The sequence below is a fragment of the Erpetoichthys calabaricus genome, chromosome 6 (genome assembly GCF_900747795.2).
Source record: "Erpetoichthys calabaricus chromosome 6, fErpCal1.3, whole genome shotgun sequence".
Classification (NCBI taxonomy): Eukaryota; Metazoa; Chordata; class Cladistia; order Polypteriformes; family Polypteridae; genus Erpetoichthys; species Erpetoichthys calabaricus.
The window spans coordinates 135,367,801-135,383,677 of NC_041399.2; the positions used below are offsets into that span (position 1 = coordinate 135,367,801).

Genomic DNA, 15,877 nt, shown 5'->3' on the forward strand with positions numbered 1-15,877 from the left:
GTAAACAGCCCTGGACAGGGTGGCAGTCATTCGCTGAGCCAGCTTACAGACACACACTCTCACACTCACACTGGGCCAATTTGAAGTCACTGATCCACCTAATCAACATGTCTTTGATTTTGTGGGAATAAAACCTATTATAGTAATGAAAGGAACATTAGTTTTAAAACGTTGACAGAGTTGGCAATAAATATTATTCTTTTGTGTCATGTCAAAATACCCTGGGGAACAATTTTCTTCTTTTTTCCTTTATAGAAATACTCCAACAAGTAGATGAAAAAGGCTACAGTGAATTAACTTTTCAGTTTAAGGTTAAGGTTTGTTTATATGTATAATTATCTAAACTGTACCTTTTGCTCATTTGTTTAAAGACCTGTGTCTAGAGAGACACGGCGAGTTACTTGATGGCACCTCTGATAGCAGTTCAGCCCCCAGGGTCGACCAGTCGTGGCTTCAGACCAAAATTGTAAGGGAAAGGAAGGAGTAGCAACAGAATACCTGGCAGCACGGCTGGTGCGTTCAATAAAATGAGTGTGAAACCAGCAACACTTAGTGACAGAAAAAGAGCACTGCTGCTGACGAGCATACTGATCACAGTACCTGTCATAATGCAGCCTGAGGTAAGGTTCAGTTTTGCTGCCTGTTCTCCCCAAACCCCCATAATATTCTTATTATTATAGTAATATTTAAAGCAATAAAACACAAATTGGTAATGAAAACAATAAAATGTATAATATGAAATCGAATGCAAATAGAAACTCTCCCCGTCACTCTTCCTGCAAGCTTTTATTAGCAGTTTCAAACTGTCTGACAAGCTGAACGATGTATTCCCTTTCTAACTAATCACTCGTGGTGTTTACTTAAGAGACCTTGGGACTGATTCCAGGATTTAATAACATTTTACAGAATACCATAATTAGTATTGATACTGCCACGCCTCTGGGTCTGGCATTGAGGAGCCCAAACCCTGGGGGTCGTTACAATAAAATGCGGTATGCATGGCCAAAAAAGAAAAGGTTACAACATAGATAATTATACAAAAACAACAACCACAACAACAACAACAACAACAATAATAATAATAATAATAATAATAATAATAGGGCGGCACGGTGGCGCAGTGGGTAGCACTGCTGCCTCGCAGTTGGGAGATCTGGGGACCTGGGTTCGATTCCCGGGTCCTCCCTGCGTGGAGTTTGCATGTTCTCCCCGTGTCTGCGTGGGTTTCCTCCGGGCGCTCCGGTTTCCTCCCACAGTCCAAAAACATGCAGGTTAGGTGGATTGGCGATTCTAAATTGGCCCTAGTGTGTGCTTGGTGTGTGGGTGTGTTTGTGTGTGTCCTGTGGTGGGTTGGCACCCTGCCCAGGATTGTTTCCTGCCTTGTGCCCTGTGTTGGCTGGGATTGGCTCCAGCAGACCCCCGTGACCCTGTGTTCGGATTCAGCGGGTTGGAAAATGGATGGATGGATGGATAATAATAATAATAATAGTAATGTTCATACTGACCCGGGTTCGCTTCCCGGGTCCTCCCTGCGTGGAGTTTGCATGTTCTCCCCGTGTCTGAGTGGGTTTCCTCCTTGCGCTCCGGTTTCCTCCCACAGTCCAAAGACATGCAGGTTAGGTGGATTGGCGATTCTAAATTGTCCCTAGTGTGTGCTTGGTGTGTGGGTGTGTTTGTGTGTGTCCTGCGGTGGGTTGGCACCCTGCCCGAGATTGGTTTCTGCCTTGTGCCCTGTGTTGGCTGGGATTGGCTCCAGCAGACCCCGTGAACCCGTGTTCAGATTCAGCGGGTTGGAAAATGGTTGGATGGATGTTAATACTGGCATAGCTTAGAAGACACAGATGTGGCAAAGTAAAATGAATTGATCAGCACGTCATCAGGACTGCACCATTAAATTCTGAATTTACTGCTAAAGATGTAATTCTAAGTATAAGTATCTGTTGAATGGGCTTACATTAAAACTTGGACTAAAAATCCTTAAATTTTGTTCGCTGCTGTTCACCATCTTCAGTGACCTGATAATTATACTAATCGCAGTCTTTATAGTTGCATTTTTACCATCGTAACTTTTCTCTAGCATCACTCCACTATTTCTCAAAAATTTTAAAGATGGTGTGTAAATAAGGCAATAGGATATAAATGTAATATTTAAAATTCATGTTTAACTTTTTGTTTTATTAATCAGTAATGTTAAAAAGAAATTACATGACAATGCTGCCCTTACCAACGTGCTACCTGGAGCCGTCGCCTCCTCGCGCCACTGCACGCACCGACCAGTGTGGGTGGGGGGGCATTGACATGTTATTTATGGGTCTGGATTATCCCGGAGCCGCACCTGAATAAGTCATTTTTAAGGTCTTTGTGGATTTTCTCTGGACATAATATATTAAATATGTAAGACTAGCTTCTTTAAAATCTGCTGCTACAAAATGTCTAGGCATACACTTTTAGATTGAGGCCTCAGATTTTTTTTTTTTTTTTAATGTGTTTTGAAAGGATATCAAATTATTAACATTGTGGTGTGGTCAGACTCATTATAAGACCAAGTAATCAATCAGACAAAGCTGTTTCTGAGATTTTACTTTATTTACATACAGATGCAATTTTCACAGTCACTAAGGACTAACTGACAAACAACATTCTTCTGGACCTATAATTATTCATGTTAGTTTGATCATTTTTCAAGTATTTCTGCAGAATGTATTTTATAATAAAGTTCACCATTTTTTATTAATACATGTAAGTAAAATAAAAACTCCTAGAATCAAACTCCAATTAACAAGGGTTTCAAAGGCCTAATCAGAAGATACAACTCAAACCCTCAAATCTTTTCACTAAATAGTCTTTGGCTCAAAATTATTGAAATTATTCTTCAGCGTGCCCATTTAGAGCTGCTTTGCCAGAACAGGTTTTCAAAGTTCACAGCTGCAAAAACATGGAGGAGCCTGGAATAATACGGCCATTTAAGAATTTGCATAACAGCAAAAAACTTTTACTATCTGTCATCATCCAGCCTGTAACATGAAACTACACCTTTAGAGATCAACGAACTTTGCACAGTCGTTGGCTCTACTTCAGGCTGAAACCAATCAAATTTTTACATGAAGCAGACTACAGGCCTCAGTAAACACTAGAGTATTACTCTAAACAAGAATACAGTTTTCCAAACATGTAATTACTTTTTTTTATCATGTTTATTTTCATGGCACAAGTGAGAATGTGTTAGTTATGTATTTTGACTCCATAAAATGCAATTTGATCCAGCCCTTACAGTAAAACATACTGTATGTAGCAAATACATCTGTCTAAAATTAATTCAGAATTAATATATACAATTTCTGCTTGTCAGTTTAAAAATAGAGAAAAGTACATAAATTATAGTTGCAGCCAAATTAAAGGGCTCTCCTGGGCCTTATTTGAAAAGCTTAGTGGGCCGTTTAGAGGAGGTATTGTGGTTTGGTAAAATATTCATCTCTACAGATTCAAATAACAATTGACAGTTTTCTCTCTTTATATGCAGTATTATAAAATGTAACATTTAGTTTAATATTTTACATCAGTGTACTCTTACTTTTGGGTTCATATATCATAATTCTTTATAGGTATCATAGTCTGTTTCCATCCATCCATCCATTTTCCAACCCGCTGAATCCGAACACAGGGGTCTGCTTGAGCCAATCCCAGCCAACACAGTGCACAAGGCAGGAACCAATCCTAGGCAGGGTGCCAACCCACCGCAGGACACACACAAACACCAAGGACAATTTAGAATCGCCAATCCACCTAACCTGCATGTCTTTGGACTGTGGGAGGAAACCGGAGCTCCCAGAGGAAACCCACAGAGACACGGGGAGAACATGCAAACTCCACACAGGGAGGACCCGGGAAGCGAACCCAGGTCTCCAGGTCTCCCAACTGCAAGGCAGCAGCGCTACCCACTGCGCCACCGTGCCGCCCATAGTCTGTTTATATATATATTCTGATTATTGCTGTCTCTACTGTCTAAAAGTTGCAAACTTGTTTTTCTTACTTTCAGATGCTCCCTTTAATATTTTTACCATTACTGATAAAACAAATGAAATTAAGAATACTATTGGTCTGGCTGTACCTAGCAAATTAAACTTGGAAGAAAATGCAAAGAATGATAAATCAGCCTCTAGAACCTGGACGGGATGTCAGAGCCGAAATAAGGCAGCACGTCAGTTTCCGCTCACAAGTTTGACACTCAAAGTTTCCATGTCAGGTTACTCTTTTAGTGTTAGAAGAAAAAATCCTATATTATTAAATCAGTCAGCTCCATTACAGTTAACAAACGACTGCAGAAAATGCCTTCTTCTATTCAGTTCTTCATAATCTATCATTATTTGCCACAAGCCGATCAGTAAATCTTACTTGATAGTACTATATATATACTGACCAGCATAGATCATAAATTACACGCCATGGACTATCCATCTACCCATCCAAGTTTTATCTGCCTTATTCCAGTGAAATGGAGACCATCATAGCAGCATGAAGCACATAGCAAGGACCAACCCGTGAATGGCACATTCATGCACATACCCCCACTTGACCAGGCCTGACCAGTTTAGAGTCACCAATCAGCTCAACATACATGTGAGGGATGATGCCTGTAGTAACTGGAGAAAGATCTGCACAGATGTGCTTTCAATTATTTACTCATTTAAAGTGAGGTGTAGTCCCTACCTAGTAGTACAGTAATATGCATGACATGATGACAGTTCAACAATGGTTCAAAAGTGCAGATTAATTTACGAGACATGCTTTTGCCAAAGTAGTTCACAAAAATCTAAATTCGTGAAGGATTTTAATGCTTGACAAAATTATGAAATGTTAGGAGTCATTTGAGAATAACTATACAAAGTAGAGAGAAGCAGTTACTCTAGGACTAAGCTTACCATTAAAAACACAATACATGACATTAACACATTAAGCATACACTCCCTTCTAATAATTTTATATACTGAATAATTTTAAATTTTAACATTAACTATCTTCTGTGACACATCAGAAGGACAAATGTTTATGGCAGTCTTGACTATGCTATGTAACAAAACACTTACTCTATTTTTATCATTTGTAAATACATAAAAGTCTATTTGCTACACTTTTGTAATGCTCCACCACAACATATTGGTCAGTGTAAGTTAGTTCTTGTAGCACACATTTGGAATGAAATACACTGCTAAATGGCTTTTTAATATTGGAATGTATAATGTTTTTTGATTTCAATGTTTTAGACCATAAATACAAACCTGACTTGGCAATTAATTAAAAGTTGCAAGATAGTTTAGATCATTCTGGATTTTGTTGGAAAAGTTACTTTCATTTGAAGCCTGCTATACACCAATTAAGTGCTGCCAGCCGGATTTTCAAGACTCACGCAGACTGTTGATTTATCAAGCAACTGACAGCTAAAGTCACAATAATTTATCAGCTGTCTCCAGGTTCACAGTACACCCTCACTCCCACGCCTACTGTGAGAAAGGCAGCAGCTCAAAAACAAATTGAGAAGGTGCCACACTGAAACTGTCACTTTAGACTTGTCATTCATCAAACTTAAGGAGTGTCAGGAATTTCACTTATGCAAAAATAAAGAAAGACATTTTGACTTCAGTGGCTATTTCTAAATTAGGGATTGTACTCATATATGAAACATTAATATATGACTAATGCTGTATAATTTGAGGTGGTTACAATAAAGAAATTCTGGAAATTAACATTTGTAATTAAAATATGATTGGGTTGCTATGTATTTTCTAACTCAATTAATCAAGTCCATGGTTGTGGCGAACACTAAAGGCCTGAAGCAACTTTGGATGACATCTCGATGCTTTTAACAATTTTTACTATTTTCAATCATTTATCAACCCATTTAATCCAATTCGGAGTTGCAGGAGGCTAAAACCTGTCCAAGCAGCACTGGGGGCAAGACAGTACAAAACCTTAGATGGTGGTGTTAGTCTGCCACACTTGTGCACACTACACTACCATAGGGCCAAGTTAGGATCACCGAGTCACCTAACATGCATACCTTTGCTAACAAGAAGATATGGCGAGAATATGAAAACTCCTCAGACACTATGACTGAGGTTGGAATGCCAACCAATGACCTAACCGATGCACCACCAGACATACACACACACACATATATATATATACATTCCCAAACCTGCTTCATCCATTACCGATTAAAAGGAGTCCAGAGCATATGCTGGAAGCATTCAGTGCCAGGTGGGAAGCAGCTCTGGTCGGTGCACCAGTCCAGAGCAGGACACGCACGTGCATTTCAACACTGGGGCCAATTTCCAGTCACTAATTTACCTAATATGCCTATCATTTGGCATGAGGAGGAAAACCAGATAACCCAGTGAAAACTTAACTAAGCACTGCACCACCCTGCCTTCCCTTATTTATGTGCCATTATTATCGTTATTATTACTATATAATAAATAATAATAATGCCTGCTAAGACAATTCATTAGGCCCACACTGAAAAGTGGCATTTCTACCAGTGTAAGTTGTTTTCACGATTCCCTCGGTTAGTCATGAAGGAGTTGAATTACGGGAAATTTTGGCCACAGTTAGAAAGCAAACCAGAAAAAGCTTTCTGGTTGTCAGCATAATTTTTTTTCATCAACAAAAGACTTGGATTCCTATCAAGAGGATACAAATGAAAAAATAACAGATGGGTTTCCATCCTCAGAAACCACTGTGCACATCCACTGGACAGCAAAGAAAAACAACCAAAAATAAGATTTTTTTTTTTTTTTATTTTCTTCGTGGTAAGAAGATTCCCTGGGCACATTCAGATAATGAGATGGTGTTTACACGTTTGGAGGCTGCTTCTTTTAACACATAGATTACTGAACACAGAGTGTTGTGTGCAGTTATGTGCCCTGATTGTTAAATTGATCTGCATGGTAACACAATGAATACACAAGCAATTAAACTAGAGAAGATTGTTTCATTTTCTATCACCTTGCTAGTGCTTTTTGCTTTTCAACCCTTTTGTTGTTTTGCTGATAGCTGCATTACAACTAGAAACTTCTTTTCCCTGTTTGTGTTGTCTTTCTTAAATTCATATTGCTACAGCAACATGTAAAGCCTGACAAGTTTTATAATTTGGTAATAATTAAAGTAAGGACACAGTACCTGAGTGTAAAAGGCTTGCCAGAGGAGCACAAGCATAATCCACCCCTGAAAAATCCACTCTGCTGTAAAATTCAGCCTCATTTTCTTTTTTGAAATGAAGTTCCTCCAGTAATGTGAATGCCAAATGAGCTCTTACAAACTCCACTTTTGCTACAAGACGTGTCACTGGAGGTTTCTTTTTTTGTCAAAGAGTAGTGATGAAAAGACAGCAAGAGCCTTAGTGTGCGTCTTCAGAGGCTGTGACAGAAACAGGCCAGCACATCTGTAATAAATTTCCTTCTGTTTGAGCTTCTTTCGTCTGTGTCTTTGCTCTATAAACGCAGCTCAATCTTGTTGTGCTTTAAAACAGGATCTACTTTTGAGGAACTTATCTTGTTGAAAAAAATGAAAAGCTCCACCCTCTAAAGTCTAAGCACCATTAAGGAAAAAAAAAACAGCTTGCTGGCCTATTGCTCTATGTTGCAATCTTTCTTGGCCACATTACAGAACACTAGGTTCTCGTAATGTCAGCTTTCAATGCTGTAGGCTTCATGTGCTGGGCTTTCCAAGGAGTTTACTTTACCTAGTGCTACTCTGACAGAGCTGGAATTTCCATTTACTCTTTTACTCCTTGTTTTGTAATCCTCACTATGTACTGCTGGGTTTGTGTGGGTTGCCCTTTGATGTGTTTGTCAATTTCTAGTTACAGTATACAATGTGACTCAAGGGAGTATTGTCAATATCCCCTTTAAAATATATTAAGAACAGAATTATGAATGAAAATATGTAGAACGCTGCATTAAGTACTTTGAGTGTAGGAAATGTGCTATATTTTATTTTTTATTATTTTTGCTTTTGTGAATTTTTATCATTCATTATGTCACCATTAGTGTTGATCAGTGAAATTTGCATTTTTCACAGCAAATTTGCAGGGTTTGCACTATGACCATGTTTGTCAAATTTTTCCCTGAAAATTCGCCATGTAGCTGACTTAGATTATTTTTATCCAGCATCCCATGATGCTTTGTGATGACAGTATGATGTCACAGAGCTGACATAGCCATGTTGGATGGGGATGTGACTGCCCAATCTACGCTACCTATCTGATTTACACTGCACATGTGCAGAACTTTCATACGGGCATAATGCAAGTGTACTCCACCTCACACTTTACAATGTGGCCCATTTTGCTTCATGCATGTATGAATAATTTATGGCATATACACACATGTGTGATGTTGCCAGCTGATTAATACTCCATCTGGATTTGCACACGGCATGTGTTAAAAAAATAGTATTTTCATTTCTTTAGGTAACCACTGCTAATATTTATGTCTCTCTACTATAAAAAAAAATCTTGGAAGGAGACGAGATGTGATTTTCTCGGAGAGACACTTATACATCCCGCAAGAAAGAGATTTAACAACATCCGGTGCCAGAAATAAAAGACAAAGAGTAGGTGACAAAGTAGAATGTCGTAAAGAATTCAAAAATGTTTGACACGGTACACATGCAGAGAAGGTTAGCAATCATGGAAGTACAAAAATTCAAAAGTCTCAAAAAAAGGATAGGAAAGATCACATTAGCGCAAACAAATGGAAATTATTACTCGGTGAAATAACAGAACAGCAAAAAGAGATCAAATATATTGTTCGGATTTAAACTTTAAATTGGAGACTTGTAGATCATCTAATTCGTGTTGCCAGGGAGAATTAAAAGATTCCAAAAACGTTGGCACGGTATGAATTCCCGTGAGACATAGACTTTTAACATGAGATTCTTTCAAGTCACGCAATACTTACAACTATTTTCAAACAAGACCACGGTCATCTAACCTCAGTCATGTGAATGCTTTTGTCAGACACACTTCCTGCACTCTCAGCTCTTACAAATTTTATAAGGGCAATAATTTTAAACATTCTAGATGACACGTCAATGACAAAGTGAAGAAGAAAGAGCATGGACAAACATTTGAAAAAGTAATTTTATTTATTAGAGAGAAAGAGACGATATTCACTCACAGGCAGTTATACATTGTGTTGCCACGATGTAAGTCAAAACACAGAATCAAAATTCAATGCAATCTTGAAGAAAAGTTAATTCCAAATATTGTTTTTACTAAAGTTTTAAAGTAAAAGTGAAAATAATGCATATGTAACAATTCCCATGAAAATAACAATCTCTTTAAATTGTACATCTGGTAAACCAAACCCGGCGGTGGGCAAGCGAAGCAAGGAGGGGCAGAGCCCCCTAGTGTTAACAAATTACCTTTTATTGGATAACTAAAAAGATTACAATATGTAAGCTTTCCAGGCAGCTCAGGCACCTTTTTCAGAGAAGATGTAATCATTACACTAATCATTGCATATTGTAATCTTTTTAGTTAGCCAATAAAAGTTGTCATTTTGCTTGACTTCTCATTGCATCCATAATGGCTAACACAGTGTAACACCCTACTACTACAGTAATACATATATGTATAGTTTTCTTTTAAGTTGTGTAATTGGAATTTATTATTGTTATCAGGCATTTTTTGTAGGCACCTATGTCATAATGAAAGCATCATGAAAAGGGACCTCATTGTGTTCTGTTTGGAGATCAACATGGATCATGGATGCCATGGATGTAAGATATTTGCGAAAATTAAGTTCCCCTGCATATTTTAAAGAATCTTCTTGCCATCACTTAATTTCGCACAAGGCATGCAAACAAGATATCGTGTCAGAGCAGAGCACAGTCATGGATTTAACTGGAGGTCCCTTACCATGAATTGTCTGGGATTCAGTTAAGCTGCTGGGAGAATGGAAAATGTTCCAACAACAGGTGGAGCTCATGTTTAATAGACCGCTAAAAGGCAAAGATGGAAGTGAGCAATGCAGCTATCAGTTTCTATGAACTGGGGAAAAAGGAAGAGACATTTCCAACGCATCGACTTTCGCTCAGGAGGAAGCTAAGGTACTGAAAAGTTATTATGATATATAAGATGAACACAATATTTGCAAGATACAAGTTTAATGAGAAGACGCAGGGGATAAAAGAGACTTGAATAATATGTGAAAGAGTTAAAATTGCTGGTAAAAGACTGTGCTTATGCTAAATAAGATGAAATGGGGACAGAACAGTGTTTGGCACAAACTCTACAAAAGTGCGAGATAAACTTTGAAGTGCTGGATCTGAGCTAACATTAAGCAAAGCCATGGACATTGCAAGATCGCACGAGACAAGCACAGGTGAGAACCTTTGATGCAGGCATTCTGAGTGGCTCCAATGAGCACTGCAAAAAAACACATTCCACAATGGAAAAAGCAGTGAAAAAGTATGAAGCGAGTGACGCAGACAAGCGTAATCAGAAGTGTGGCTACTTGGGAAACAAAATACACAGAAGTCAATGCCCAGATAAAGGAAGACAGTGTAAAAAAAATGTGGGAAACTAAATCACTTCGCTAAAGTTTGCAGGACTGGGAAAGGCAAACCCATGCATTCAGTGTGTGATGCATCAGATAAAGAAGCAGACAAGGTGTTGATTGATGCAGTAAGAAAAGAATACCTCTTCAAAACCAAACAAGCCTTTTCAGACATAGCAATGGGAAGGCAGGGTAAAAAAACTTAAATTTAAATTAGACACTGGTCCACAAGTTAATGTAATCCCTGCGAGTGAGTACTGTAGCCTACTGAGTGAGGGTAAACTACAGCCCACTGACAGGTTATGGTGGAGAGCAGTTTATAGTAAGAGGTACATGTATGTATTATAGAGACACAGACGGCTCCAGACCTAAAAGCATGTCTAGATTTAGATTTGATTAAGGTTACCAGCAGACGTACAGTCAATAAAAGAAGAGTTTGCTGATGTTTTCAAAAGCATTGGACTGTTCTCTGGGGAGTATTCACCTTGACCCTGCAGCAATTCCAGTAGTGTAGTTGCTGAGAAGGATTCCCCTTGTCCTGCGAAGTAAGCTAAAGGAAGAGCTGCTGAACATGGAGAACTTAAGAATCGTTGGCAAGGGGACAACCAAATACACAGATGAATGCATTGGCGGTCATTGAGAAACCGAGTACAGGCAAGCTCAGAGTTTATGTTGACCCTAGAGACTTAAACAAAGCTATGAAAAAGGGGCTCACTACGCTCTGCCATCAATAGAAGGCATCACACCACAGCCTGCTTGGGATGCTGAGCTATAAGCTCAAAGAAGAACAGTCTATGCTCATGGCATTTAAAACCCTGTTTTGGACACTACTGTTTTCTATACTTACCATTGGGCCTTATCTCAGCCCAGGATGAATTTCAGAGGAAAATAGACAAGATATACCAAGGTCTCAGTGGAGTGGTTGCTATTGTGGGTGGCATCCTCAGCTATGGTGTGACCCACGAGGAACATGCCCAGAAAAATCTCTGCCATCAAACAATTGGGCAGAACTGGAGACAGTGCTAGGCATGGCAAATTACCTAGCCAAGTTTGCACATCTGTCTGAAGTCAGTATGTCTATGCATCATCTCCTGAAGCAGTCAAGCAAGTTTTTCTGGGATAAGCAGCCTGATGCAGTATTTCAGAAAATGAAAGACATCATTATTAGAGATCCAGGACCAGTTCTTGCCTAGTTCAGTCCTGATAATTAACTCTGCTGATAGGTAGAAACATCAAAAGATGCATTTGGTGCCATACTGCTACACGAAGGTAGACCTGTCAGCTATGATTCCAAGTCACTGAGAATCAGTGAGATAACTTTTTCCCAGACTGAAAAAGAAATGTACGCAATTCTGTTTGAGCTTAAGAGTTCCACCAGTATTCGTATGGCCATCAAGTTTGTGTGGAATCAGAGCACAAGCCATTGGAGTTGATCTTAAGAAAACCATTAGTTGCAGCTCCACCAAGCCTGCAGTGAATGATTTTTTCAGCTGCAAAGATTTGACTTCCACGTTGTTCACCAACCAGGAAAAGACATTCCTGTCATCGACACACTCTCAAGACAGTCAGCTACCTCTTGTGACAGCCTAAGTGAAGGGATGGATGTACACATCCACACAGTTTTCAGCAGTTTGCTGGTGAGTGATGCCAGATAAAAAGAGATCCATGCTCAAACAGAGAAAGATGAATGGCTTAGTGTTCTGAGAACAGTCATTCACAAAGGACGGCCTGAGGAGAGGAGAAAATGCCCTCAGAGCATCTTGCAGGCCTGGAATCACCTAAACGAATTGTCTGAAATAAATGGAATTGCCTTTAAGGTAGAAAATTGGTCATTCCTACAAGTCTCAGAGAACAGATGAAGAGGAAGATCTATGCAAGTCACATGGGCATGGAAAAAGTCTAACAAGAACACGTGATATGTTCTGGCCTGAAATGCCAAAGCAAATAGAGGAAATTGTGCCAAAGTTTCAAATCTCAGCAATCACAGGCATATCCAGAGCACTAAGGAAAAGCTCAGTTTAAATAACTTAGTCAACATTGCAGACATTTAACCTGATGAACAATGAGACACTCAATTACAACCTACACATATAACACATCAGAATCACTTGAAACTTGCACACCTGAAAACACACCACATTTACCGGATACACACACCACCGAGTCATTGTCTAGCTCAAGATCGCATTTACCCTCATATTGTGCCAGGTCTGGACAAGAGGTCAAACCATGAATGGTCCTAGACCTGTGAACTGTAAAGGGTATAGGTGGATCGCTGTCCTATTAAAAAAAATTGCAAATGTTCTTGTGATTTTTGGAATGTGTTAGACATTACATAATGAGTATTTTGTCCATAGGATATACACTGTGATGTTGTTTTGCATTGCTACTGATTTCTTTTCATTGTTGTTCATATTGACAGGCAATGATTAGAGTATTGATATTTGTATGTTGCAGTATTTGGTTATACATGCTAAGGACATTACTGGACATGCTATGTTGATTTTGTTTTGTTATTATTTTTAAGGAAGTAGATGTAATATTTATGTGTCAACAAAATATGAATACAAACAGGATTTTATGAATATATATAGTTTTCTTTTAAGTTATATCATTAGAATTTATTATTTTTACCAGAGATTTTGTAGACACCTGTCATAATGAAAGCACTTTGAAAAGGGACCTTGGTGTATTCTGTTGGGAGATCAACATGGAGCACGGAGGCTGTGGATGTAGTAAGATCCATGTGTAAATAAAATTTCCCTGCATATTTAAAAAAATCGTCTCACCATCACTTCAATTTGCACAAGGCGTTCACACAAGACAACCATAATGAGAATTATGAAAATACTTTGTTGTTCCACATAGATCTACCGCACATTGTGTTGTCGTTGTTCGGTAGTGACATGGACAATCCCTATAAGTCTATACCACTGATTCGTTATAACACAGTCTCTGTGGGTGTTTGTTAGTCATAGTGATAGGAGCTTAGAAGAAGCAAAGAGAGACAGAAGACTCTGAGTATTGCAGACTTGGAGTATAATTTTTATCTCAGGAAGGCACAGTGGTGCAGTGGTTAGATTGCTGCCTCACATCTCAGGACACATTAATGCTCTCAATCACAGTCCTGGAGGGCCACAGTGGCTGCAGGTTTTTGTTCTAACCTGGTTGCTTAATTAGAAAGCAATTCTTGCCAATGATTTAATTTCATGGCTTGTTAGTGCTTTAACTCTGCTATGTCAGGTAATTCTTATATCCTGGATTTTCTTTCCCTCGCTATGGATATCATCCAAATGATTTGAAGGCTTACATGGATGAGTAATTCTCAGTCCTTCATTTTTTCCTCTTCAATTTCCTCCCAAGTATTTAATTTAACCCAATAGTGCATGATTACACACAGATGTAAATGGTAACAAGCTAAATGGAGAAATGCTGGTCTCTTTTGTCATTTGCATGTTATTGCTAATTAGGAGTAATTAAAAGCCAAGAATATGGCTGTTTAAGACTAAAATAAGCAATAAGGGTTCCAAATCTTAATGAGCGAGACAACTAAAGTAAAACAGAAGTGTTACTTGAGCAATAAGTGCTTCTTATTAAACAATTGGGTTGGAGCAAAAACCTGCATCCACTGCGGCCCTCCAGGACTGTGATTGAGGACCCCTGCTCTTAATAATTGGTCCAGCATAGGTGGCAGACAATTCTCTAGCCCTTAGGGGTATTTAAAAGACCATTGCACCATTATAATCTACTCACTTCTCCTTCCCCATTGATTTCAATGAATTTCACAGTTTGCCGAAATTCCCAAACATGTCTGTGTTTTCACACGGGTTTGCTCTTCACTAGTCAAATTTGCACAAATGCTGCTGTTTTGTACATTTTCTCACAAACATGGCCGTGCTGTGGTAGTCTATGATGTCTGCTGCATGTCACATTACTAGCCATCCTCGAGATCTGTAATAAAAGGTGGCAGTGCAGTCAGTTCAATAACCTGGCATTGGATCCTACCAAAAAACTTTCTGTTCGATAGATTTTGATAGAAGATGGGCTAAAATTTATTTTTGGACTTTAAGTTTTGAACTTTGTCACTTGAGCTTTTACTTAGTATTCTGGCCCCTGCCTGTTTAATGTCGTTTTTCGTTTGGGTTTATGCCTAAAGAAAGATTTTCATCTCCTAGTATAATAACTAATAAGCTATGGGCTCACCATTTTCAATATCATTAACACACATGCAACATACTCTATATATGTCATAATTAAGGGATTTTTACATGTAATATCTTACACACAACTTTAATTAAATCGAGTTTCAGAGATTTAAAAGTCAATACTGAAGGGAAGGCAAAATACAGTAAAAAAAAGAAATTGGTCAGGATAAGTTTCACAATCATGGTATATTTTACTTTGCCATATGAATTTGTGTTCTAAAGTGAAGCATATTTTACACATTTTATAAAATAACTAACCCGCTCTTGTGCTTTAAAATGGAGTTGAAGGGTAGCAGAGTCCCATTTTAAAGAAAAACCTTAAAACTTACTGAGTACATCCATTTTTCATACTAATGACATTATTAACTCTTGTATTGCATGTCCTGAGATTACGCACATACAGTATTGCAAAACAGTGTATCTATGTTGTGTTTAGAAGGTAAAAAAGCAAACCATTGTTGTGTGATTTAGCCATTTTAAAAGGCTGCGTGCATCACTTCACCACCTTACTCCATTTGTCTTCTTCCGTTGCAATGTTTCAGCCCCAGTGAGACAGTCTTCACTGTAGCCTACAAATAAGGGAATTAGGTACTTGACCCCAGGGATATGGATTCACCTCTGGACATTACCATCAAGGGCCATTATTGGTATTATTTGATATTAATGCCCATATGTGAGTTTCTGTCTCTATTCTGAAGACAATAATAACTGAAAATGTCACACTTATGGCTGCTTAAATTACTTTCACTATATTTCCTTATGGCACAAAGATTGCCTGCTTCTGCTAGACTGATAATATATTTCTGTGCTTCAGTGAGAGAGATTATTAAGCTGATGCGTGGCATACAATCAAGTAACAAGAAGTTGTTATAGGTAGCCATTCATCCCTCTTCCTAATCTGCAAGCATTGGATGCAAGTCTGGAAAAATCCTGGAATGGGGGGACAGTCCATCACAGGGGTAACACACACACAGGTCACTTTGGCAATGTCATTCCACCTAATCTACATGTGTTTGGAATCCAAAGGACATGAGGAGAACATGGAGACTCCACACAGACAAGAACTCCTTCACTGCCTACCACTGTGCCACCTTGTTCTCCAATAATATTATT

At 38.6% G+C, this 15,877-nt stretch overlaps 1 protein-coding gene across 2 annotated transcripts in view; it reads right to left on the minus strand.

Moving 5' to 3' along the window:
• The window catches only part of tnfrsf11a (tumor necrosis factor receptor superfamily, member 11a, NFKB activator), a 76,461-nt gene extending 68,909 nt beyond the window's left edge, over nucleotides 1-7,552 (minus strand). For both annotated transcript variants that reach the window (XM_051929032.1, XM_028803936.2), the window contains exon 1: nucleotides 7,177-7,552. Coding sequence is in view for 1 of the 2 variants with exons in the window: in XM_028803936.2 (XP_028659769.1) it covers nucleotides 7,177-7,257 (81 nt within the window). In the remaining variant the exon portion in view is untranslated. The remainder of the gene's footprint in view (nucleotides 1-7,176) is intronic.
• Between the last annotated feature and the right edge of the window lie 8,325 nt (nucleotides 7,553-15,877).